Raw genomic sequence first — 27,869 nt, 5'->3', positions numbered from 1 at the left:
ATACCAAGCTGCTTCTATAAACTATGGTATATCCACTGAATGAAATACTCTGAAGCAAATAAAAATGAATGTATCGATTAAAAACACGTGTATACAACACATACACATAATTATAAACACATACATTTATTTGCTAGATATAAAAGGATGTTCACTGTAAATTTTTTAAAAATATCTAAAATAGATTTAAATTTTCTGATAATTAAACAAATATAAAATTATAAATATGTGGAAATAAACTTAGGAAACATATATATTAAAATGCTAAAAGGAGTGATGCAGAAGAGTGGGAGTACTGCAAGTGACCATTTTTTCTCTTTTTGCTTAGTACATTTCTTGATTTATACAATGATCATCTGTTCAAACTATGACATAAGACATTTTAAAACTAAATATTTTTACATATTATACTTGATTATTTAAAATTCAATAGTCTCATCATTATCAATAATATCTTTCTGAACTTCTCCAAGTGACTTTTTATATCTTGAAATCACCTCATTAAAAAGCAAAAATGAGTAATGAACTATATTCTGCTTCTCTCAAGGTTTAGTTTGACATGGTATTTGAGCTTTGATAACCACTATAACAGCTGTTAGGAAAATTTAAAATCACTGGGGATACAGGGAGCATTTCTTTTGTTTTATCTAATTTAAAGAACTACACTTAATGCATGTACTTAATCATTTTCCTTTCTTATTGAGCCAAGAATTTAACATACCAGTCAGATTCAATTTAGGAATAGGCAATGGCTCTGTTGGAACTGGATGGTAAGAAAACAAGGTAAACATTCCTCGTCCTACAGGAAGAGCCATAGTTCGCTGACACAATTGAAGCAATCTGTAATTAAAGTAAAATCCAACATGTGAAAATTTTTAAAGCAAAGTGAAATTGAAATATATCTGTAAGTATTTCAAAAGAAGGTGTACTGTGTAAGATGAAGTTGTCTCAAAGTAAATTCATACAAAGACGTGAGTGAACTACCCAAACATGATTATTTTCATTTTAATATTCTTGTTCCTATTACACTCTTAGGCAGAGACGTATTTCCTTTGTTTTTTTTTCATATTTACATTGAATGAAAACCACCTGGCCTATAAACCAAGCCAACTCTCTCTAGGCATTCAAAAAAAAAAATTTAAAATTCCACTCCGATGGATGCTAACCTTCTCAAAGGAAAATACAGTACTTTTTGGGGTTTCTATCACTGTGTTAATTTCAATCTAGCTGTCCTCAGTACATGTGGGATCCTCCTCCCACCCCTTTTGCATACAGCCTCAGAAGTACCATTTCTGTGGCTTGTACACAAGAAAAGAAACAAGGTCCCTATGTTAGAGGTGAATGGATTTCATGGTGTCTCCAAGGGAAATACAGATTGGTTTCACTTACATGATGGCTAGATTTATAGGACTAATACCATTATATATCAGGTATGTTCAAGGTTAAAATGGTTTCTGTTGGCTCTACTGTGAAATTAATATACCACTCTTCAACTTGTTCCTATGTTAAAATAGCTTAACATTCCACATAGCCACTTAAAAAAAACTAACAGAAATTTTGGAAATAGGGCATTTATAACTAAGAAACGCTTATACAAGTTATATCTGAAGACACAGAAATATCCCTTCAGAGGCTGACAACTGACGAACATTTTCTCTGCAGACAAAGCTATTCATAAGCATACTCCCTCCTTAACTGGACACACATAACTGTTTTTCTAGCTAACTGGAAAGAAAAATTTTGCTGTCTTAAAGATTCTCTGGGGGCCGGGCGTGGTGGCTCGCGCCTGTAATCCCAGCACTTTGGGAGGCCAAGGAGGGCGGATCACGAGGTCAGGAGATTGAGACCATCCTGGTTAACACGGTGAAACCCCATCTCTACTAAAAATACAAAAAAAATTAGCCAGGCATGGTGGCAGGTGCCTGTAGTCCCAGCTACTTGGGAGGCTGAGGCAGGAGAATGGCATGAACTCGGGAGGTGGAGCTTGCAGTGAGCCGAGATTGTGCCACTGCACTCCAACCTGGGCGACAGAGCGAGACTCCGTCTCAAAAAAAAAAAAAAAAAAATTTCTCTGGGAACACGACCACCACATTAATTTGGGATCAGGAAAATTCAAAGCCAAGAGGCTGTTGCAACCCATAGAATTTTTTTAGAGGAAATCTTACACATAATTCACTTCAACTCTGCATAAGTAACAAAATTATAATGAGAACAATATTATATCACCTGAATATAAGATGCCACTGATAAGATGTATCATTATTTCATGAGAAACTAAGAAAGAAAAAGCACTGCCAATTAAACTATGACACCTGTTCACTGAAATACACATCTGATTTCAGAGATATTAAAAAGTGAAAAAACTTGCATCTTAGAATCAGTGAACTCTACTACCAATAATGGCTGACTGCACTGAGCTTTACTATGTACTGGGCAGTATTCTAAATGCTATGTAAAAAAAATTCACTTGATACACAGCACCATCGCATGAAGTATGCCTATTTTTACAGACGAGGCAACTGAGGCAACAAGAGGTAAAGTAATTTAACCAAAGTCACCCAGCACAGCATGGCCATGCCTGGCTCTAGAGGCCATGCTCATAAATCCTATGCTCTAAACTCAACTTCTGTCACTCCATCTTTTTATTCACAGGTGACTAATAACTGGGTACATGTGGAGAGGAAACAGTTAATAGGGAAATCACAACTAATTCAGATCTTCAGCAGCCTGTGGCTAAGTGTGGGTGACCCTTCCCCTCAAAACAGTACCATAAAAAAAGTAAGAGAACTAGAAAACAGTGGCAGATGAGTGATAGATGATAGGGACAAGCAGATAAAAGAACAGGAGAGAATTTTAAAATAGAAGTGTCCCAAGAGAATAGCTCTGGAATGTCACAGTCATGTGAGTCTTACAATGTATCAAGGGATGTATCCTGTGCAGGGGAGTGGCAGAAGAAAGGCTTATCTATTTTTATTTGGAGTATTATCTATCATATCCAAAAAAAAAAAAAAAATACTGATATAAGTTTAAACTACACTAAAAACCGCACTAACCTCAAAATCTATTCCTGATCAAGACACAGAAAAACAAGTCCAGTGTTTTGTTTGTAAATTCTTAAGGTAACTATCAGGCAAAATGGTTTTATGTATTTCAAGAGGAGGACAATATGAAATACAACAATTACGTCCTCAAAAGCCAGACATTTTGCTAACAGACGTGGTTTGTTGAACTTGGATGAAAACTTAAAACACAGGGCATATTTTCACTTGAAAGTATCTTTTAAATCTCTTTAGGGTTTTAAATGCTAAAAACTTGAAGGAAAAACAAATATAAACAAGACACAAATGTAACAAAACGTGACAAGAGATAGTGCACGTGTTTTCTTTCACCTGTTTTCCTTTTCCTCAATGAACTCGTGGTCGCTGAGCTCTGGGTACTGCACTACGTTGACGCGGACAGGATGCGCACTCTGAAGAAGCCTTCGCACATCTTGCACCCTTAAATCTTCACTCCATATTAATGACATGACCTCGTGATTCATGTCATTCATGCCGTCATCTTCCTCCTCAGTTTCTGTTCCTGAAGGAACATCTGATGAGAGCACCTGAGTAACAGACTTTATTGTAATAATAATTTCAAAAGCAGTTAACATGCACTTGCTGAACATGAAGATATATAGGCTGATGTGCCATACTATACTAGCACAGAGAAAATATGTTTTCCAAAGCAGGGATGAGTTGGGGCCACAATGTATACTGGGACTCTAATCTACAAATCTTTCTAAAAAGTACTATATTGCTGACCGGGTGTGGTGGCTCACACTCTGTTATCCCAACACTTTGGGAGGCCGAGGTGGGCGGATCACCCAAGGCCAGGAGTTTCAGACCAGCCTGGCCAACATAGTGAAAGCCGGTCTCTACTAAAAATAAAAAAATTAGCTAGCCAGATGCAGCGGCGCACGCCTGTAGTCCCAGCTACTGGGGAGGCTGAGGCTGAAGAATCACTTGAACGCGGGAGGCAGAGGTTGCACTGAGCCGAGATCGTGCCACTGTACTCCAGCCTGGGTAACAGAGTGAGATTCTGTCTCAAACAAACAAACAAAACAAACAAACAAACAAACAAAAGTACTACATTGCCTACTTGGAAATATTTGGAAATGACAGGGAAAGTTTAAATTTAGGACAACAGTCAAGGGGCTGGATACGAACAGAGAAATATTCTGAATAAACTATAAAAAAAAAATCTAACTACATCCTGATCATTTTAAAAAAGAAACAAATTATTGGAAGTAGAATATGAATACTAGTCACTGCTAATAATGCTAATTTAAATATTGTCTGTTCATTAATAGAAGGAGAAGGAAAAAAGTCTGAAAGGATATACACCAAGGGTTGGGGGAAGTCACACAATGAAATACTTTCTTACTTTACTACTTTAAATAGACAGGATCGTGGTTGGATTTCATTATTAAGGTTTTTTGTTTTTTTTGGTTTTTTTTGTTTTTTTGAGACAGGGTCTTACTCTGTCACTCAGGCTGGAGTGTAGTGGTGTGATCATGGCTCCCTGCAACCTCTACCTCTTGGGCTCAAGCGATCTTTTCACCTTAGCCTCCTGAGTAGCTGGGACTACATATGTGCACCGCCCACCCAGATAATTTTTTTTATTTTTTGTAGAGACAGTCTTGCCCTGTTGACCAGGCTGGTCTTGAACTCCTGACCTCAAGGAGATCCACCCACCTCAGCCTCCCCAATAGCTAGGACTACAGGCACATACCACCACACCTGGCTAAATTTTTTATAAAATTGTTTAAGTAGAGATGAGGTCTCACTATGTTGCCTAGGCTGGTCTCAAACTCCTGGGCTCAAGCAGTCCTCCGCCTTGGCCACCCCAAAGTGCTGAGATTACAGGCATGCGCCACCATACTCAGTCAGTTTTCACTATTTTTAAAAAATGCGTTTCCAATAAAAATTTCTTAGAAGGAAAAGTACTGAACTGAAGCAAAAAAAGTAAGAGGGTAAATTCCTTGAATGTCATCATGTTCTCATAAGACCAGCATGTGCTTTAATATGGGGCTTCCCAGTCCAAATAATTAAATCTAACTGTAACACAGATGTGAATTGCATGGAATCATATCATATTCTCTCAAAAACAGTATTATACTCTTTTAACAAAATAACTCCAAGTTGAAATGTTAAATTTTGCAACATTTAATGTGAAAACAACAAGGTTAGCCTGAAAAAAAAGTAGATACGACCAAATAATCACTTTTAGTTTCTAAAAATTCATTTTTGGTTCCTATAAAATATCTAATTTTTTAAAAAAACTATATTCTAACGGGTGAGTTAGCTATAAAATATAGTCTCAAACAGTGACAAAATAAATTTAGATGGGATTAGTTATAAAATGTAGCCTCAAATAACTGAAATGTATTTAGACATAATAACTTAAAATGACATTCAAATACAGATTAATGTTTTAATGCTAATGGTGCTGAACTGCTCTCTCACAGGAAAATCATTTTATAAGCAAAAAGATTTGTTTTCTGTTTAAAACAGGATGTAAATACTAATTCAACGAAGAGCTGTGATTGAGATGCAGATTAAAGGAGAGACGTGCTGGGATGACCCTGCTGGAGATCAGATGCCCATGGAAACTGACTCCGGCATGGGTACACATTAGGCAACTCTGAGGTTAGGAATAAGTTTTGATATAGGCTCTGAAGAAGTAGTAATAAGACCTAAGGTGACTCATAGTTACAATGTACTGATTATTATGTATTGATTCAAAAGCCACTAAGAGGTAAGGCCAAATTCCCACTGTCTTCTCAGGGACATGAACACAAAAGAGTCACCAGGAGTGGAATTATTATTTTCCTGAATCCTCCTTGATGAGATTCTACTGTTCATTTTTTAAAGTTACCTAGAATTCTAGAATAAGTTTTAAAAGTTTCATTTTCAAGTTTTAAGAGAGGATGATTTAAAAGATAATTGGAGAGTAATGAAATAATTTTACTTTCTACTTGCAGGATTCCTAGAACTCATTTAAAAAAAAAAGACAGACTTGATGTTTGATGAAAGACAGTATTTCAGGAGGGATAGCTTAAGACATCTTTTTAAACAACTCTACTGAAAAAAAAACAACACATTTTTTTCCCTGGGGCTGCAGTTTTTTGTGATTAATCAAATTCTCCCTTCCCTACCCTTCCCTCCCCTTCCCTTCCCTTCCCTTCCCTCCCCTCCCCTCCCCTTCCTCCCCCCTCTTTCTTTCTTTCTCTTTTCTCTCTCTTTCTCTTTTCTTCCCTCTGTTGCCCAGGCTGGAGTGTAGTGGGCTCGCTGCAGGCTCCCTGCCTCCGGCTCCCGTGATTCTCCTGCCTCGGCCTGCGGGCTGCCTGGGATTGCGGGCACGCGCCACCACCCCTGCCTGCGCTTTTGTCCTTTGCCTGGAGGCGGGGTTTCGCCATGTCGGCCAGGCTGGTCTCCAGCTCCTGACCTCCAGTGGTCTGCCCGCCTCAGCCTCCCGAGGTGCTGGGACTGCAGACGGAGTCTCGCTCACTCGGTGCTCGGTGTTGCCCGGGCTGGAGTGCGGTGGCGTGGTCTTGGCTCGCTGCAGCCTCCGCCTCCCAGTCGCCTGCCTTGGCCTCCCAGGGTGCTAGGATTGCAGCGTCTGCCCCGCCGCCGCCCCGTCTGGGAAGTGAGGAGCGCCTCTGCCGGCCGCCCATCAGCCGCCCATCGTCTGGGAAGTGAGGAGCTACTCTGCCCGGTCGCCGTGTCTGGGAAGTGAGGAACGCCTCTGCCCGGCCTCCCAGTCTGGGAAGTGAGGAGCGCCTCTGCCCGGCCGCCCTGTCTGGGATGTGGGGAGCGCCTCTGCCTGGCCGCCCCATCTGGGAGGTCTACCACGGAGGCCGGACGCAATGTGGGGGCTGGACATGGTGGCTCATGCCTGTAGTCCCAGCACTCTGGGAGGCCAAGGCGGGTTGATCACTTGAGGCTAGATTTCGAGACCAGCCTGGCCAACATGGCGAAACATATGAAAAATACAACAGACCAACCAACCAACCCAGCAACAACAAAACAGGTCTACCCTGGGGTCATACTCTAATTTTTTCTATTTTCCTCCCTTTCTGATCCTTTATCTCACTTTCTTTTTTTTCCTCTTCCTTCTCCTTCTTTGTCAAAGACATAGAGGATTGAGTTATTATCATTGATCCATACAAAGTCCCTCTCTCATTTATTTTCTTTAATTCCCACCCCCCATTTCTATTCCCCGTCTTCCCATGTGCAACATGTTTGATATGCATCTTTTTGTTTGTATGTATTTTTAGGAAATGTTTTATGTGCAAAAAAAAATAAAAAAAGAAAAATAAACAAATATGTTTACATCTATTTAAAAGGTTAAATTCAAAAAATTCAACACATCAAAAAATATGCAGTAGAAAATATTTGTATAAAATTACCCATCCAAATTCAGGATATATGTGCTCTCCCTTTTCCTATGCAATAATTACAAAGTGGTTAATTACTAATATGGTACAAGTAGGGAAATAGCCATGGTAGTTTGCATGACTACACTCAGGACTTGTCCTGACTCAAGGCAAAGAAAGATCCAGGCACAAGACAGAACATTCACAAAATCTCCTGCTCCTATGCTCAACTTACAATTAATAAGACGCGTACAATTACAAACCCCGTCTGGCATATAATATAAAAGACAAGCTAATATATATATACTTAGAAAAAGCCTTAAAGGAAAATGAAGAACATTTCTACTTTATGATTTTATTTAAGGCTAAAATTGGAACTCTGAACTTTCTATGTTGATACTCACAGACTTCCCTTTGGGTAAGTTTCCTTCGCAGGCCTGCTTGGAAAGATCCTGACGTCCAATCAAGAGACAGACAGCTTCTGGCCAGTCTGAGGCAGGCTGCTCACGACAGTGATAAATTGCATCTCTGATGGGAAGAGCAATTCCAAAGGGAAGAGTTTCCAAATCTCTTAAAGTGAATCCTAATGGTTAAAGGAAGAGAGAAAAATTTTAATTTAGACTTGCCACTGTCCCAATTATCCTGACTGAAGTTGGCAACAATATCTATCCTGACAAATAAATTCATTTTATTCATCTTACTACCAGACTAATGTCTTGACATCAGGGACTAGTATAGAAGTCTCTTTGAAAGAACTTGCAAAAACCTGAAGAAAAAAAGACAATCTAATAGAAAAATATAAAGGACAAAAAGACATTTCCTAGAAGGGGAAACATAAATGGGCAATATGTATATGAAAAGATGCTCTACCTAATTAATGATCAGGAAAATGCAAATTAAAGCCACTGAGAAATATAAATGTCAAAGCCAATCAATACCAAGTGTTGGCAACTATGTAGAGCGATAATAATTCTTTTTATTCTTTTTTTTTTATTTTTTTTGAGATGGAGTCTCGCTCTGTCGCCCAGGATGGAGTGCAGTGGTGTAATCTCAGCTCACTGCAAGCTCCTCCTCCTGGGTTCACGCCATTCTTCTGCCTCAGCCTCCCGAGTAGCTGGGACTACAGGCGCCCACCACCATGCCCAGCTAATTTTTTTGTATTTTTTTTTAGTAGAGACAGGGTTTCACCATGTTAGCCAGGATGGTCTCGATCTCCTGACCTCGTGATCTGCCCGCCTCGGCCTCCCAAAGTGCTGGGATTACAGGCATGAGCCACCGTGCCCGGCCCAAGCAACAATAATTCTTATCCATAGCCAATGGTAGTGTAAACTGGTACAACCACTTTGGAAAACAGTTGGTATGTATAGGTCAGTCCACCCATTTGATCCATCAACAGCCATATAGAAACTCATACCCATGTACACCAAGACACGGGTATAAAAATATTCATTAGCAATACTGGTTTGTTATGGAAAAAAAAAAAGAGATGGAGAAAGGGGTGAGTCCGATTGTCTATCATCAATAGAATGGGTAATTAAATTGTGATGTGTTCAAACAAAGTAATCTCTATATCAGAGAAAATGAATGACCCACTGCTACTGCTACATGTGTCCACATGAATGAATCTTTAAAAAACAAAGTTGAGTGAAGAAAAAGGAACATACATTTACATCTATATATTTTCAAAACTACATAAAACCTAGCAATTTATAAAGATGTAAAACTATAAAGAAAAATGAGTAAGGTAACACAAATATAGGTAGGGCAGTGGTTTACTGTAACATTCGGGTGTGTGACAGAAGGGGACAATCCAAGAACAGATATGTAAGGGCCTTCTACTATGTGGGTAATGTTTTATTTCTAGGGGTGGGTGACCAGTACATCAGTACTCACTTTAGTACCATTCTCTAAACTAAACATATACGTTTGACATATTATTTTGTAAGTATACCATATTTCATATTTAAATTTTTTTATCCTCAGGTTAATTAAATCATGTTTTTCTTATCACGATTTTCTAAATTTTATAATACTATGCATTAGTTATAATATAAAAAGTTGATTAACTATTGAGGCAAAAAATGTTTCCTTATATGAGACTAACACATTAAATATTACGCAATATACAAATGGATAGAACTAATCCAATATTTTTCAGCATAGGTATCCTTTATGTATACTATGCAACAGTTATTGTCATTTTTAAGGTAAAATGCAAAAAAAAAAAAACCTGTCAGAAACTTCATTTAGAACATACTTTAGATAAGACTTCAAAAACATCTTTTAATATTCATTAAAACTTTACTTTTTAACATACATCCCATATAACATCCTCATTTTTAAAATCATGTCTTCGTGGCAGTAATTTTTAATTTTGTTTTTCAGTTCTTTGTGAAAAAAAATTTCTTTGGTATTTTACTTAATTTAAAACCGAGGAGCATAGGTTTGGGGAATAGGGAATATAGAACTCTTTTCCTCCCTCTTCCTCTTCCCAGTTCAATGTTCATCTTGGTGCCTGAAATCCCTTCAAAAGTGCATTTATCCTTCAAAAGTATACCCTGAAATGTTTATATTATTGCTTTTAGACTTTGCCAAAACCACCCATTTCTGATATCTGAGTATCAAATGATTTCAGGTGTGTATGTAGGGTTATTAGAGTTCTCCATTCTCAGAGACCAGCTTACATAGCCACAGCCTCAAATGGTCCAACGTAATGTCAAATAAAGATTTCTTATGCACCAAGATAAAAAGCTAGTATCCCAAATATTATTATATGAAAGTTGTAAGATTGTCGAGAAAAAAAGAATATGGCTTGATGAACCATAATCTCAATCTTGTGAGGCCTTTTCACAAAGCCAGAACCCCTCTCTCCTCATGCCTTCCACTTCTAGTCTGGAGGAAGCAGGGCCTAGTTAGGAGGTAACAAAGAAGCTCTCACCTACATTAGTCATCCAGACAACCAATCTTTCAGCTAGACTAGAAACGGACGCAGAATACCTGAAACTAAACCTATAAGAGAATAAAACATAAAGTTATTAAACAGAACAGTAAATAATATTGTTTTAAGTGTCTGACATAAAAGCACAGTCTAAATAAAAGTCACCTGTTTTCCTCTTGTTCTACTTGCAACTTCTGGGGGGCTAAAAGGCAACAAAATGAAACTTAATTTTGATAGTCATCCTGGTAAAGAAAACATGTAACATGTAGAAGACATTTGAAAATAAGAATCCATTAGCAAACAACATCTAAAAAAATAATAAAATAAGCAATACTGTGGCAGGCTGAAAAGTACAGTCAAGGCCCTCAGAATACTCAGGGGACTGGTTAGGACACCCCATGTGTACCCAAATCCGTGCATGCTCAAGTCCTGCAATTGGTCCTGCAGAACCTGCATATGGGTTTCACATCAGAGAATACTGCATTTTCTATCTGCATTTGGCTGAAAAGAATTTCATTGTAAGTGGACCCACACAGTTCAAACTCATGTTGTTCAAGAGTCAATGGTACAATAATTTCCTTCAGGCTAAAATAGTCCTTTTACTTGCACTGAAAATACAAGATTTATTAGATTTTAAGTAATCCTGATACCTGAAAATTAGTTGTGGACAACAGACCGCAACAGACCAGAACAGTACTAAAAAGGTAAGACATGGCCGCCAAAGCAAACAAGAAAAATTCAATTCTTTTCTCAATTCTGATATTGACATTTACAAAAATTTGTTTCCAGAGGCAACATTGCACCAACTTACCTATAGTTATTCTGGTTAAATACTGTGAGGATTCATCAGAAACCGAGCTCTCATCACCAAGTATGTACAGTGCAATACTCTGCAAAAGAAGAAAATTAACATTATTTTTCTCTTTTCAGAGACAGCATCTCACTTTGTCACCCAGGCTGCAGTGCGGTGACACAATCACAGCTTACTGCAGCCTCAAACTCCTTGGCTCAGGCAATCTTCCTGCTTCAGTCTCCAGAGTAGCTAGGACTACAAGCACACACCACCATGCCCAGCTAATTCTTTTATATTATTTTTATTTTTTGTAAAGACGGAGTCTTGCTGTGTTGCCCAGGCTGGGCTCAAACTCATGACCTCGAGCAATCCTTCTGCCTCAGCCTCCCAAACTGCTGGGATTACAGGTATGAGCCACCACACCTAGCTACATAACTGAAGTATAACTAGAAAATAATTACAACATAGAATAATTCATCCATTTTAGGTGTACAGCTCTGTGAGTTTTCATAAATGTTATATCACATAACCACTACCACACTCACAATATAGTATACTTTCATCACACCAAAAAGTTCCCTTGTTCCTTTCGTAGTCAATCCTTTCCTCCTACACCCAGCACTGGAAACAATTCACCTGTTTTCTTGCTCTACAGTTTTGTCTATCCTACAATATCATGTAAATGAATCATATGATATGTAGTCTTTTTTGTGCTACTTCTTTAACTTAGCATAAGTCTGTGAGATTCATCCACATCTCTCCAAGGATCACTAGTTTCTTCCTTTTCATGCTGAGTAGTATTCCATTATACAGACATACCAAACTTTGTTTACCTACTCAAAAACTGATGAACATTTGGTTCCAGTTTGTGGTCATTATGACCAAAGCTGCTTTATTTATTTATTTATTTATTTATTTATTTATTTATTTTTTCGAGATGGAGTCTCACTATGTCGCCAGGCTGGAGTGCAGTGGCACGATCTGGGCTCACTGCAACCTCTGCCTCCTGGGTTCAAGCGATTCTCCCACCTCAGCCTCCAGAGTGGCTGGGATTACAGGCATGCACCACCATGCCCAGCTAATTTTTGTATTTTTAGTAGAGACAGAGTTTCACCATGTTGGCCAGGATGGTCTCGATCTCCTGACCTCGTGATCTGCCCTCCTCGGCCTCCCAAAGTGCTGAGATTATGCCACCGTGCCTGGCCCCAAAGACATTCACATACATGCGGGTCTTTGTGTAGGCATATGTTTTCATTTCTCTTAAGTAAATACCAAGGAGTTGGGATTTGTCTTACGGTAAGTGTATGTTTAACTTCACAAGAAACTGCCAAACAGTTTTCCAAAGTGCCATGCCACTTTTGCAGTCCCACTAGTAATGTATGAGAGTTTTGGTTGCTCCATATCCTCACCAAAAGTTATTTTCAGTCATTCCAACAGGTATCGAATAGTGCTCTCTCACTATCTAAGAAGTATCTAGTAGTACAGAGCTGTAGTGGTATTTGCTTTGAAGAGGAAAAGAAAAAGCTAAGACAAAGGAAAAAGTCTCTCAAAAGAGTTAAAATATTCAACATATAACACAAACACAAAAGTACGTAAGATCTCTATTAAGTGAGAAAACATACATAAAGTTCCTTGAAGACAACAGGCTCCCAATAAATGTTATCATCACTTCCTTCCTTTCCCTCATTTCAACAAATGGTACACAGACAATGCCATCTCCGCATATACAAGTGACTCAATAGAAAAGAGTCACCATAAGCTAGAAGGTTACTACAAATGTCGCATTAGCTAAACATCACATAAAAAAAAATTTATCACTTGCGGTCAGGAGTTCAAGACCAGCCTGGGCAATATGGCAAAACCCCATCTTTAACCGGGTGTGATGGTGTGCACTTGTGGTCCCAGCTACTCAGGAGGGTGAGGTGGAAGGACTGCTTGAGCCCCGGGAGGTTGAGGCTGCAGTGATCCATGATTGCACCACTGCGCTCCAGCCTGGGTGACAGAGTAAGACCTTGTCTCAAATTAAAAAAATAAAAAATAAAAAGAGTCCAATGAAACTTATAATGACAAAACCAAAAACCTATCAACAAGGGCTTCTGTTGATATTTTTCAGAATATTTTTATAAATAAAAATAAATGCATATTTTTATAAATAGATCTCTGAGCTGACAAGTTATAAAGGAATACCAAGAGGATAAAACTAAGATGAAAGGCCAGAGAGGTAAACTGAGCACTCATGCCAGTTTTACTGAAAAGACATTCACAGAAAAACCTATAGAATGGGAGAAAATATTTGCAAATCATGTATCTGACACATTAATATCTAGAGCATAAAAATGCCTAAACTCAAAAATAAAAATCCAATTTTCAAATACACAAAAGATCTGCACAGATATTTCTTCAAAGAAGATACGTAAATGGCCAATAAACACATGAAAATATGCTCAACATCACTAATCATTAAGGAGGCAAATCAAAACAATGAGATATCACTTCGTAAATACTAGGATGGCTATAATTTTTAAAAAAACAAATAGAAAATAATAATATGTGTTGGCAAGACTGTGGAGAAATTGGAACCCTTCCTCTTGCATTGCTGATAAGGATGTAAAATGGTATAGCCACTATGAAAATGAGTTTAGCAGTTCCTCAAAAAGTTAAACATTGAACTACCTACCATATAACCCAACAATTCCACCACCAGGTATATATTAAAAAGAACTGAAAGCAGAGACTTGAACAGATATTTGCACACCCATGGTTCACAGCAGCACTATTCACAATAGTCAAAAGGTGGAAACAACCCAAATGTCCATCATCAGGTGAAATGATAAATTGTGGTATATCCATACAATGGAATACTATATAGAATACTGCCTTTAAAACAATGTAACTTTGATACATGCTACAATATGGATGAACACTGAAAATCTTATGCTAAGTGAAATAAGCCAGACACAGAGTGACAAATATTGCTTGATTCCCATAATATAAGGTACTTACAAGAGACACATCCATAAGAAACAGAACGGAATTACTAGGGCCTGGGAGGAAGGGGAATGGGGAGTCACTGTCTAACAGGTACAGAGTTTATGTTGGGGATAATGAAAAAGTCTTGGGTACGGACAGTAGTGATGGCAACATAACAATGTGAACGTGGCCGGGCGCGGTGGCTCACGCTTGTAATCCTAGCACTTTGGGAGGCCGAGGCGGGCGGATCACAAGGTCAGGAGATCGAGACCACGGTGAAACCCCGTCTCTACTAAAACTACAAAAAATTAGCCGGGCGTGGTGGCGGGCGCCTGTAGTCCCAGCTACCCGGAGAGGCTGAGGCAGGAGAATGGCGTGAACCCGGGAGGCGGAGCTTGCAGTGAGCCGAGATTGTGCCACTGCACTCCAGCCTGGGCGACAGAGCGAGACTCCGTCTCAAAAAAAACAAACAAACAAACAAACAAACAAAAAAAACAATGTGAACGTATTCAACGCCACTGGATTGAACACTCAAAAATAATTTCAGGCCGGGCGCAGTGGCTCACGCCTGTAACCTCTGCACTTTGGGAGGCCAAGGTGGGCAGATCACCTGAGGTCAGGAGTTCAAGACCAGCTTGGCCAACATGGTGAACCCCCATCTCTACTAAAAATACAAAAATTAGCCCGACTTGCTGACTCACACCTGTAATCCCAGCTACGCGGGAGGCTGAGGCAGAAGAATCGCTTGAACCTAGGCGGCGGAGGTTGCAGTGAGCCAAGATTGTGCCACTGCACTCCAGCCTGGGCACAGAGTGACTCTGTCTCAAGAAATGATAATAATAACAATTTCAACGACAAATATTATGTAATATATATTTTGCTATCATTAAAAAAATATGTGTTTTTAAAACAGAACCCTCATTCTGTATGTCTGTTTTGGAGCCATGGGGGGACTCTGAAGCACTTCTTGCCATGAAGCAGAGCAAAACGTAGAGTAAAGAAAAAGAAGGGCAGGGGCAAAGACATTTACAGTCTGCCAACATTTGAGAGAAGGGACAAAAGCATATGGTTCTCCTGCAAGCCTGGGAAGACCCCACCTGGAAAGGCTCACAAGGGGCCTATGAGCAGGCTGCTCCAGGACGGGGGGACTGAGGAACAGGTATGCCAAGAAACTTACCTTATCCACCGTTACAGCCCTATGGTTCTATATGAAGGTTTTATCTTGGACATGTATTAACCAGTAATAACAAACTAATTTCTAAAAATAAATAAATCATGAGATTTGCAGCTAGAGGTAAACAAAAAATAATAAAAATAAATAAAGAAGTGTTTCTTTGAAAAAAATTTCAGCAGGATTTTTCTTTGTAGCTATAGACAAGCTGATTATAAAATCAGTATGGGACAGGCGCACTGGCTCACACCTGTAATCCCAGCACTTTGGGAGGCTGAGCCGGGCGGATCACTTGAGGTTGAAAGTTCGAGACCAGCCTGGCCAATATGGTAAAACCCCATCTCTACTAAAAATACAAAAAATTAGCCGGGCGTGGTGGCGGGATCCTGTAATCCCAATTATTTGGGAGGCTGAGGCAGGAGAATCGCCTGAACCCGGAAGGTGGAGGTTGCAGTGAGCTGAGATCACTCCACTGCACTCTAGCCTAGGCGACAAGAGTGAGACTCTGTCTCAAAAATAAAAACAAAAATAAAATCAGTATGAAAAGGCAAGAAGAGTAATGAAGGGAGGAGTAACGCTAATCAGTTTTAAAGACTTACTATAAAGCTACAGTAATTACAGCAGACAGCCACAAAGATCAATGAACCAGAATAGAAAGTCCAGAAACAGATACACAAGAATGTGGCCAAATTAACTTTTGACAAAAGTGCAAATGCAACAGAGAAAGGATAGTCTTTTCAAAAAATAGTGCTGAAAGAACTGGATATCCAAATGAAATAATAAAAACCTTGACTTAAAACCTGACATGTTATAAAAGATTAACAAAGTGGATTAGAGATCTAAATGTAAAACATGCCAAGAAACCCAGGAGAAAATCTTCAAAACCTGAAGTTAAACAAAGAATTATTAGACATGACACTAAAAGCAACATCCATTAAAGAAAAATACAGATAAACTAGCTTCATCAAAATTAAACACTTTTGCTCTTTGATGTATTAAGAGAATGACGAGACAAGACAAGGTAGAAACTAGAAGAAAATATCTGCAAACCACATATCTCACAAAACCTCATACCTAGAACCCTCAAAACATCATTAGCCATTAGGAAAACGCAAATTAAAACCACAATGAGGTATAACTACACAGCTCTCAGAAAGACAAAAATAAAAAAGAGTGACAATACCAAACACCAACAAGAATGCAGGTAAATGATCTCTTAAATATTGCTGGTAAAAATGTAAAATGGAAGAGCCACTCTGGAAAACAGATGACAGTTTCTTTAAAAACAAAATATAAACTTAACTATATGACCCATCAATCCTACTCCTAGGTACCTGTCCTAGAGAAAGCAAAACTTATGTTCACATAAAACGCTAAGCATGAATGCTGACAGCATCTATATTTACAATTGCTAAAAACTGAAATCAACCCAATTATCTTGAATGAAGAACCAACTATGGCACATTCATGCAATAAACTACTAATTAGCCATAGAATGCAATGAACTGTTGATACAGGAAACAACTTGGATAAATCAAAATCATGAGAGAAATTTTTGAAGGTGATGTAAATGTTCTATATCCTAATTGTAGTAATTACATGAATCTATACACGTACTGAAATTCACAGAACTATACACAGAAAGAAAAACTTAATATTAGGTGTACTTTTTAAAACTAAATTTTAAAAGAAAAAGGAGATAGGTAGTAACACTCCATATACATACCAAGACTACAAGTCTGCTTCTTTCACAGATTCCAGGGAGGTAAGGATAAGGTGGCATTCCTTCACCCTTCAGACAAGAACTCACCCACTGATAAATACTTGGTGGCTCAGACGTAAAAAATGATGGATGATGCATAAATCCTGTTTGACCTTTAAAATTAGATAAATATTCAAAAAGACACAAAAATACATTAAGACAACATTTTATTTTAAACGGAAGATGACCAACAGTTACCTGTCATTTTGAAACAACTAGAATAATATTTTTCCAGCTGGGTGCAGTGGCTCACGCCTGTAATCCCAATACTTTGGGAGGCCCAAGCAGGTGGATCACGAGGTCAGGAGTTAAAGAACAGCCTGGCCAATATGGTGAAACCCTGTCTCTACTAAAAATACAAAAAAAAAATTAGCTGGGCCTGGTAGTGCGCACCTGTAGTCCCAGCTACTTGGGAGACTGAGGCAGAAGAATCACTTGAACCCAGGAGTGAAGGTTGCAGCGAGCCGAGATCACGCCTAAGAGACAGAGCGAGACTCTGTCTCAAAAAAAAAAAAAAAAAAAAAGAATAACGTTTTTCCATATTCTCCAAAATGCTTCATGTTTTCTGCCACAGTACATAAGTAACTATGTTATTAAATGTAAAATTTAATTGACTTCTATTTTATCCCATCCTGGATGGAAATTTAGCAAATTCTTGTTCCCAAGGCATGTAAAGAATCTAACCAAAGGCTAGATGTGGTGGACACCTGCAATCCCAGCCCCTTGGGAGGCTGAGTCAGGTGGATCACTTGAGGTCAGGAGTTTGAGGCCAGCCTGGCCAACATGGTGAAACCCCATCACTACTAAAAATACAAAAATTAGCCAGGCGTGGTGGCACACACCTGTAATCCCAGGCAATCCCAGGCACTTGGGAGGCTGAGGCAGGAGAATCGCTTGAGCCTGGAAGGCACAGGATGCAGTGAGCCAAGATCGTACCACTGCACTCCCGTCTGGGCGACAGAGTGAGACCCTGTCTCAAAAAAAAAAAAAAAAACAAAAAAAACAAAAAAAGAATGTAACCAAAATTTTGCCTTAACCCTAAAGGTGAAAAAAACAAAAGAAACATCCAGGATTCAGCTCTGTTCCAACAACTGGGCCCCAAATTTCAGTACCTTTAGCTCAGGGTCTAGGATAGTACAGTGGTGATGGAAATGTTCTGTGTCTGTATCTGCACTGTCCAATATGGTAGCACTAGCCCCATGTGGCTACTGAGTTCTCAAAATGTGGCTAGTACACTGAGGAAATATATGTTTTATTTTAATTGAATTTAAGTAGCATATGGTTAGTGGTATTAACTGTACAGTACAAGTCTAAGTTAAAAGCATCCTTGGCGGCCTGGCGCAGTGGCTCACGCCTGTAATCCCAGCACTTTGGGAGGCCGAGGCAGGTGGATCACGAGGTCAGGAGATCAAGACCATCCTGTGTAACACGGTTAAACCTTGTCTCTACTAAAAATACAGAAAAATTAGCCGAGTGTGGTGGCAGGCACCTGTAGTCCCAGCTACTCAGGAGGCTGGGGCAGGAGAATGGCATGAACCCAGGAGGCAGAGCTTGCAGTGAGCCGAGATTGCGCCACTGCACCCCAGCCTGGGCGACAGAGCGAGACTCCGTCTCAAAAAAAAAAAAGCATCCTTGACATTGGAAGCTCTTTCTCTGACTTTTGCAAGTCAGAATCTTAAGGATGGGTAACACTTTCCCTATACACTGAAGATATTATGGCTTACTACGTGTCAGAAAACAAGCACTACGAACTAAAATCTGCCTGGTGGAAAGGCACTGCCCCTGACTTAGAAGCTAATGGTAAGAAATACATCCTCTGCTATTCATTGAGAAAGATACAAGGAAATATCACTACACTGTTTAGAAAATATTTAAAAGCACGACGACTTACCTGGATCAATTGTGCACACTTGTCCAGTAGTTCTGACAAGCGTTGGGTAGTCTCTATAGTAATGATCTACATAAGGCCCCAATTTTAAGTCCCTAAAACAGTAAGAGCATGTAAAAAAGAAGGTATTACAGCACTTTCTCCCAACAGAATTGGAAGGATTCATTAGTTGAATCTTTCAATTTAAAAACTTATGAGAAAGATAATCAAATCTAGAGTCTCTCTATTGTATTTTTGGACTTTAAAGTGCCCAGTGTGACAAATGCAACCCAATCTCTTTTTGCTAAATTTTGTGGAAGTAAAACTACAGTAGAAGCACCGTGATCTAGTTCCTCCTCTGCTATTTATTAGCTGTGTGATCTTCCATAAGTCATGTCTATAAGCCTCAGTATTTTCTTCTAGAAAATGGGGCAATACCAGCTCACTTACTCTGAAGTTTTAAAGATTAAATAAGATAAAATATGTAAAAAAAAAAAAAACCTGATAAAATGTAAAACATCATACACATTACTTATTTCAGAGAGCCATGATTATGGTTTCGAAATTACTTAATTACAAAAGAATTTTCATGATAGTAATGACATCCTAAGAGATATTTACCATTGATTAAAACTGCCATGTCTCAGGATTGAATTTCACGATCTCAAAAAAGACAACAGAAATTAGAAAATGTACTATGTCTTAACTCAGAGGCTGACATTTCAATTCAACTTCTTTATCACCAAAGGTCATAAAGGTCAAACAACACATAAGTATGACCCTAGAATTCTGAGCCATATACAAGGTGCTTCAAACTCTTGAAAGGTGTTGAAACATATTATTAGAACTATCTTATTGTGGATCTACTATGAGTGCCTCAAAGACAGGGACAACCTCAGACTGCAACAAGGATAGCATAGCAAAATGAGTCTACAACTATCAAACACTCATATCCCAGGAAACAAATTTAGGCAAGTTTCCTCATCACTAAAATAGGAAACTTACCTTGTTTGAGACTTTATATGTAAACTATGATTTTGTCAACTATAAAGCACTATTTGAATGTGGATATTACAAAACAGCAGACGTTATTCTAGAACTCCCACCGCAGTATAGCCAGTCAGTCATCCTGTCAAAATGAAAATCTGAGCAGGTCATCTCCATTTTTTCGTGACCTTCCACTAATCTCAGGACAAAGACTAAAAATCCCTGCATGGCTCACAGGCCCTTACAAAACCAGTATCTTCAAACAATTCTGTGGTTTACAGAGATGCCCTAGTTTTCTGAGAAGGTAGATTTCAGAAAATTATTTACAAGGTCCCTATATGATATCATGGAAAAGACAGTCATCTCAGGACTTCCTGGCAGTTTCTAACCTACAAACAAATTTACCTTGCCAACTGAACGAGAAGTTCAACAAGTGAACAAATCCCTTCTCCCATTAGAGTATTCAACTTGAGCTCCTCATACACAAGGTGAAGAACGAAAAAAATTGCAGGTATGTGAGTAAAGAGAAGTGTAGAAGAATCCACACTGAGATTCTGTGAAAAATCCTCATCCTTCATTTGTGAAGCTTCTGAAGGACTCAGACATAAAGATCTGTTCAAAAGATGAGACTCAACATTCTGGTGGTAGTCTGAATTTAGTAAATATTCCCAGTCCTGAGAAGAATAAAAAGAATATTAATTTTTAAAAATAATACCTCCTTATAATATAATAAGAAAATTAATTCACTTAAAACAATTCAAGTTTCATTTTCACATTAAGTTGATCTAATAGTATATTAAAAAAAGACAATGCTAAGAATGAAGTAACTATAAAATAGCAAGCCAGTTATAAACGTTATAAACGTTAAGGCAGGCCACCTTTAAAAACCATTAAAAAAAATCTTGTCATGCCCTTTTAGGAAAGACATTCGGAGAAGAATTACACTATTTAGGTAGAGATTGAGAGAGAAAATTTAAGATTATCTCAGGCTAGGTTTTATAGGAAAAGTAGATGGCAAGTTAGTGGCTACTACACTGAACTGTGTTTTGGTAAGAAGGAAGGTCCACCTGCATTCAGCTGATGTATTCATCTTTCCACATGTATAAGATGCTGGGGCTAGTAATATAATCTAATAATCAACTGATTTTTATATTCAGACTGATTGGACTACATTTTCCAAATATTCAGTCTATTTTGGTTCTACTTGTGATTTACTGCATTTGGTTCAGAGAATGTGGTTTATGCTATTTCCAGATCTTGGAATTTACTTGTGTTTTTATAAGGCTTAATACAGTGTGTTATTCTAAATTAAAAATTCTTGGACTAGATACAGAAAGAACTAACCATAAAAGAAAAAACTGGGCCGGGTGCAGTGGCTCACGCCTGTAATCCCAGCACTTTGGGAGGCCGAGGCGGGTGGATCACGAGGTCAGGAGATCAAGACCATCCTGGCTAACATGGTGGAACCCCATCTCTTCTAAAAAAAAAATACAAAAAAATTAGCCGGGTATAGTGGCAGGCACCTGCTAGTCCCAGCTACTGGGAAGGCTGAGGCAGGAGAATGGCATGAACCCGGGAGGCGGAGCTTGCAGTGAGCCGAGATCATGCCACTGCACTCCAGCCTGGGCAACAGAGCGAGACTCCATCTCAAAAAATAAAATAAAATAAAATAAAATAAATGATAAATTGGATAACTAAAATAAAAAATTCTGCTCATCAAAGACACTGTTAAAGCCACACTCTAAGGGAAAATATGGTCAAGAACTCATGTCTAGAACATGTAAGAACTTCAACAGCTTACATATTTTTTAAAATCTAATTTACAAGTAGGTAAAGATTTGAACAGAAACTTCACAAAAAGATACATAAGCAGCTAATGAGCACATGAAAGAGTGTTTAACAGCCTCCTACCTCAGCCTCCAAGTAGCTAGGACTACAGGTTATACGCCATCATGCCTGGCTAATTTTTAAATTTTTTTGGTAGACAACTGGTCTTACTAGAATATGTTGCCCAGGCTGGTCTCAAACTCCTGGGCTGAAGCAGTCCTCCTGCCCTACCCCTCAAAGTGCTGTGATTACAGGCGTGAATTTTCATTTAAAAGAAATTAAATTAAAAGAAATTAAAATTACAGATGTGAATTTTAATTTACAAGAAATTAAATTAAATTAAAAGAAATTAAAATTCACGCCTGTAATCGCAGCACTTTGGGAGATAGGGGCAGGAGGACTGCTTGAGCCCAGGAGTTTCAGACCAGCCTGGGCAACATATTATAGTAAGACCTTGTCTCTACCAAAAAAGTTTAAAAATTAGCCAGGCATGATGGAGCATATCGGTAGTCCTAGCTACTTGGAGGCTGAGGTAGGAGGATGGCTTGAGTCTAGGAGTTCGAGATTACAGTCAACTATGATAGCATCACTGCAGTCCAGCGTAGGCAACAGAGTGACATCATCTCTTAAAAAAAAAAAAAAGAAATGAAAATGTATGTCCATGGGCAGGGCATGGTGGCTAACACCTGTAATCTCAGCACTTTGGGAGGCCAACGTGGGTGGATTATTGAGGCCAGGAGTTTGAGACCAGACTGGCCAACATGGCAAAATCCAGTCTCTACTAAAAATACAAAAATTAGCCAGGCATGGTGGCGCACACCTGTAATTCTAGCTACTGGGGAGGCTGAGGCATGAGAATTGCCTGAACTCGGGAGTCAGAGGTTGCAGTGAGCCGAGATCGTGCCACTGCACTCCAGCCTAGATGACAGAGCAAGACTCTATCTCAAAAAAAAAAAAAAGAAAAAGAAAATATATATCCACAAAGACTTGCCAGTGAATTCTGGCAGTAGCTTGCTTTATTCATAAGACTTTAAAAAAAAAAATGGAAATAGTCTAGATATCTACCAGCAGAAGAAGGATGGATAAACAAACTATGGTATATTCATACTACTCAGCAATAAAAAAGCACAAACTATTGGTATCTGTAACAATATGAATGAATCTCAAAAGCATTATGCTGAATAAATCTTATACCAAAGATTAGATATTGTATTATTTTATTTACATCAAGTTCTAGAACAGGTATAACTAAGATATGGTGACAGAATTCAGATCAGTGATTGCTGGAAGAAGAGAATAAAGCTGATGAAAAACAGCAAGAGGGGCCGGGCCCAGTGGCTCATGCCTGTAATCCCAGAACTTTGAGAGGCCGAGGTGGGCAGATCACGAGGTCAGGAGTTCAAGACCAGCCTGACCAACATGGTGAAACCCCATCTCTACTAAAAATACAAAAATTGGCCAGGCGTGGTGGCGCATGCCTATAATCCCAGCTATTCAGGAGGCTTAGGCAGGAGAATCGCTTCAACCCAGGAGGTGGACAGCCGACATCGTGCCACTGCACTCCAGCCTGGGCGATAAGGCGAAACTCCGTCTCAAAAAAAAAAATCTCAAAAAAAAAAAAAAACCGCACAAGGAAATTTTATGGAGTTATAAAAATATTCTGTGTCTTTATAGGAGTGTAGGTTACATGAGTATGCATATATTAAAACTGATCAAACTGTGAACTCAAGATGTATTTCATTTTTGTAAATTACACCACAATTAAAAAAAATATATTTGGACCACTTAAGAATATACCATGGAGGCCAGGTGTGGTGGCTCATGCCTGTAATCCCAGCACTTTGGGACGCCAAGGTCAGGAAGGTCACTTGAGGTCAGGAGTTCGAGACCAGCCTGGCCAACATAGTGAAACCCTGTCTCTACCAAAACTACAAAAATTAGCCAGGCATGGTGGCGGGCGCCTGTAATCCCAGCTATTCAGGAGGCTGAGGCAGAACTGCTTGAACCTGGGAGACGGAGATTGCAGTGAGCTCAGATCGTGCCGCTGCACTCCATCCCGGACGACAAGAACGATACTCCATCTCAAAAAAAAAAAACAAAGGAATATACCATGGAACCTGATATGACTGAGAACCTTAATTTAAAAAACACTGCATAAAAAAGGTAAATGCTGTCATTTCAGGTGATCAGCTGATAATAAAACGTCTACAAACCCAAACTGAAATCATGTAGTAATACATATATTAATTTTTAGGTAATCATTAAAGACCACAGAAAATGTAACAGATCCTACTCTTCAAAATAATTGCTATTCAGTATTAAAATAAATAAAGTGAAAGGTGTTGGAAAGATAGAGGAATTGATAGGAATACCACAGAAGTGGAAGAATAGTATGAATACCCATAAATTAATTTATATTAGCAAGAAATAATAATGCTTACATCATCAGATCCAGTCTCAGAAGGCCTTGCTTTTTTGGGCGCAATGACAGGGGAAAGTGATCCTTCAAAGTCAAACTGAAAAGTAACCCCAAAAGAAAAGATAAAAATCATAAATGCATTCCTGTCAACTGATCAACTTAAAGGATTCAGAAATCAGTTCTGCCAATCATGAAAACTGAGAAAAGCCATCAAAACTCATTTTTTGATCCGGAAAGTCATTATTTAAATATCTTTCTTCTAGGTTACTGTAAAGATGAAATGAAATCATATTAATATATGCAAACATCTAGAACAGTGCCTGGGCTCCTAAGTACTGATTTTAATGGTAGCTTCCTTCCCTCTCCTACTTCTGTAACGACATAGATTACATCACATCTTTGGTAGAAAAAGAAACTTTAGGCATATCCACAATATACCAAGTCTCAAAGGATCAACCCAATATCAGTCAAATGTTAAAACTAGGCAAACATTTATTTACAGTCCACCTACAGTAAACTACCTAACAATTCTATGGCAGAGACAAGCAGCTACTCCGGAAAATCTTTTTTCTCCTCTTTCTCCTGAACCCACAGTCAGACTACATACATACGTCTGCCTCCTTTGAAGTTAGGTGTGATCCTTTGATAGAGTTAATTATAAATGGGCCACTGTCATCACTTCCAGGACCAGTCCAGTCCTATCCCTGCTCCTCCAGGCTCTTTGCCCCTTCCACCTGACTGGAATGCAGTCAACCAATGGCAATCTTTGAACCGAAGACAAAAGATCCTCCACCAACCTGGGTTCCTGAATAACTGTGTGGCCTGTTTATCTGCTAAGCCCTGTTACGTAAGCAAGACAGACATTTTTATTGTGTTTGAGCCATTTCATCTTTTGAGGCCTTTCTATTACAACAGTGAGCCTATCTTCTAACTAATACAACTACATAAAAGCAGTTTTCTACAAGTTGCTCTTCTTCAATTTCTCCTGGCATAATCTTTGCTGCGCCAGCTACTTCACATGGGCATTGACCATCAACTAATAAACTGTAACTCTATAAATGGCAATGGCTATTTTCCTGTGCTGAAGAACTTACACATTTATCAACTCACTCACCTAAACAGAGTTGATTTCTATATAAAAACTAAACATAGGTAGCAATAAAGTGATTTTTAAAACTGAATGTTATTGAGAGAGAAGATTTGCTTGTGAAGCATTCAAATAAAAAATAGCCCAACTCATATATATTATTAAAAACCTGATAACAGTGAAATCAAAGCAACAAATGTAACAGTAACTATCTAACCTAAAACTTCAACCAAAATATAACACACACAAAGTCCCACAGTCAAAAAGAATGTCCCTGCTGTAATTATCAGATTCATAAGGCCTGGAGTTATGAGAAAGTAGAAACTGCCTGATAAGGATGGCTCTTTGTGCCATACATGGATCTGTTTAACCTTCACTCTTTCAGTGTGTCTCAGGTTAGCCAACCCTGTTATATGCTCCTATGGACCCTTACCCTTCATCTATTATAACACATGTATCAAATATTATTTCTTTGTTTCCCCCAAAACAGTCAATTCCAGAGGAACAATCTGTTTTGTTTGGGGTATATGTGAGAAACCTGGCATCATGCCTGGCCCACAGCAGGGATTCAATATTTATCTAACGAAAAAAAGAGCAGCCCAAAAGCCACAAAAAGTTAACCCCAAATGCAACTGTTCCTACAATGTACAGTCCAGTGCGCTTATTTAACACATCAGCAAATTAAAGAAATAAAGAAATGCCAAAAATTGTGTAACTAGTCATTGGCAGAAATTCTGTACTCCACCACATTATATATATGAAAACAAAAAGAATAAATCTGAACAAAGCAAAATGAAAACCATTTGCCAATGAGGACCATTTCATCCTAAGCTTTGACTATGAGGACGAAAGATACCACAGGTTTAACCATGCAGTCCTATAAATAAAGCAACTTGGCCTCAAGAATTGATTTCCTTATTCCTTCCTTTATAATTATCATGCAATAAATAAAAGAGCCATGTCCTTCTTTGCAAAGGAAAAAATGGGTAGGTGCTCAGTCCTCCCCAAAACATGAAAACGCGTAGGGGCATAGGTTCTCTGCCAGAGACTAGGACACAACAATCTGTACTCATCAACAAGTTCCAAGGACAATGATACACAAAACTACAGAAAGCTGACATGCTTTTTCATAAAGTAGAAATCCAGTTTCTATGAGGCTTAATCTTTTCACATGTAATAAAGAACAGAAAAATTGGGGATAATGTCACTTGGATACAATTGTTTAAAATAAGAAAAGAAGGTCAGGAGCCGTGGTTCACACCTGTAATCCTAGCACTTTGGGAGGCCAAGGTGGGAGGATCACTTGAGCTCAGAAGTTTGAAACCAGCATAGCCGACATGGCAAAACCCCATCTCTACTAAAAATACAGAAATTAGCCAGGCGTGGAGGTGTATGCCTGTAATCCCAGCTACTTGGGAGGCTGAGGCACAAGAATCGCTTCAACTTAGGAGGCAGAGGTTGTAGTGAGCCAAGATAGCACCACTGCATTCCAGCCTAGACGACAGAGCAAAACCCCATCTTAAAAAAGGAAAAGAAAGAAAAGAAAATTGTCCCTATTTTCCCGTAAGATTTTTCTCAAGGAAATTTCAGACAGCAATTCCTTCATCTGCTGAAATAGACACAGACTCTTAAAAACAGTATCTCACTCAGATGGAAAACGGCATTCACTCAACAAATGTTCACTGAGTATCCTTCTATGCCAGGCAATACCACAGGTCTTGGAGAGAGAGAGTAGCAAACAAAACTAAGCAAAAATCTTTGCCTTCCTAGAATTTACATTCCAGTTGGGGGAGGAGGGACACAAAACAAAATAAGTAAAATATATAGTATATTATATTTAATTAAGTGAGAAGAAAAAAACAGGTAAATGGCACTAAAGGTATGGAGGTAGGTGTAATTCTACAGAGAGAGACAGGACAGGCAGCACTGAGGTGACATCTGAATAAAGACCTAAGCACGTCTTGTCGGAGGGAAAGCATTCTCCATAGAGGTAATATCAAGTGCAAACGCTAGGCAGAAACACGCTGGCAGTGCTCAGGGAACAGAGCTGAGGCCAATGTGGCTGGGATGATGTGTGCAAAGCATTAAGAAATAAGACCAGGAAGGTGAGCAAGGGCTAGGTCATATGGCATCTTATAAGCCTATGGCCTTTACTCTGAGTGACATGGGAAGTCACTGGGGGATTCTACGCAGAGGCGTGACTAACGCAACCTGACGTTATCAAACAGGATTACTTTGGCCACTGGACTGAGAAGAGACTGGAACATGGACAAAGGACATGAAATACAAACCAAAAAATAAGAACTATGAATAACTGATGAAATTTTGAAAAAAAATTCCCACTTACTTATACAGAAATAAGATAAAATTTCTCAGGAAGCTGGCAAAGGTTCATCACATCACAAATAAACACTGTGGTGATATGGGCGCTTTTAAACGATGCTAGTAAGAATGTCACCTGGGAACCCCTTTCCAAACATTACTTGACCCAACAGTTTCTTTTAAGATTCAATTCTTGGGAAGTAACTAGAGATTGGTTAAAGATTCATGAAAAAGGATGTTTATAAATTACTCACCATAAGGAAAACAACAGATTCACAAGGTACAATTATTAGCTATTGGTTAATT

The 27,869-nt window shown here is 38.8% G+C and overlaps 1 protein-coding gene across 7 annotated transcripts in view; it reads right to left on the bottom strand.

The window, feature by feature from the left end:
- Window positions 1-27,869, bottom strand: part of ANAPC1 (anaphase promoting complex subunit 1) — a 120,546-nt gene that overhangs the window by 49,046 nt on the left and 43,631 nt on the right. For 6 of the 7 annotated variants that reach the window (XR_009209931.1, XM_032176512.2, XM_032176509.2 and 3 more), the window contains exons 18-27: window positions 24,177-24,251; window positions 20,314-20,582; window positions 18,946-19,037; window positions 17,019-17,167; window positions 11,170-11,248; window positions 10,524-10,560; window positions 10,359-10,429; window positions 7,825-8,003; window positions 3,390-3,616; window positions 722-840 (exon numbers count right to left, since the gene is read on the bottom strand). Coding sequence is in view for 6 of the 7 variants with exons in the window: in XM_032176512.2 (XP_032032403.1) it covers window positions 722-840; window positions 3,390-3,616; window positions 7,825-8,003; window positions 10,359-10,429; window positions 10,524-10,560; window positions 11,170-11,248; window positions 17,019-17,167; window positions 18,946-19,037; window positions 20,314-20,582; window positions 24,177-24,251 (1,297 nt within the window). In the remaining variant the exon portion in view is untranslated. The remainder of the gene's footprint in view (window positions 1-721; window positions 841-3,389; window positions 3,617-7,824; window positions 8,004-10,358; window positions 10,430-10,523; window positions 10,561-11,169; window positions 11,249-17,018; window positions 17,168-18,945; window positions 19,038-20,313; window positions 20,583-24,176; window positions 24,252-27,869) is intronic. The other variant, XM_032176513.2, reaches the window with a different exon arrangement.

Source organism: Hylobates moloch, unplaced genomic scaffold (assembly GCF_009828535.3).
Source record: "Hylobates moloch isolate HMO894 unplaced genomic scaffold, HMol_V3 SCAFFOLD_15, whole genome shotgun sequence".
NCBI lineage: Eukaryota > Metazoa > Chordata > Mammalia > Primates > Hylobatidae > Hylobates > Hylobates moloch.
This window is presented reverse-complemented; position numbering and strand designations above follow the sequence as displayed.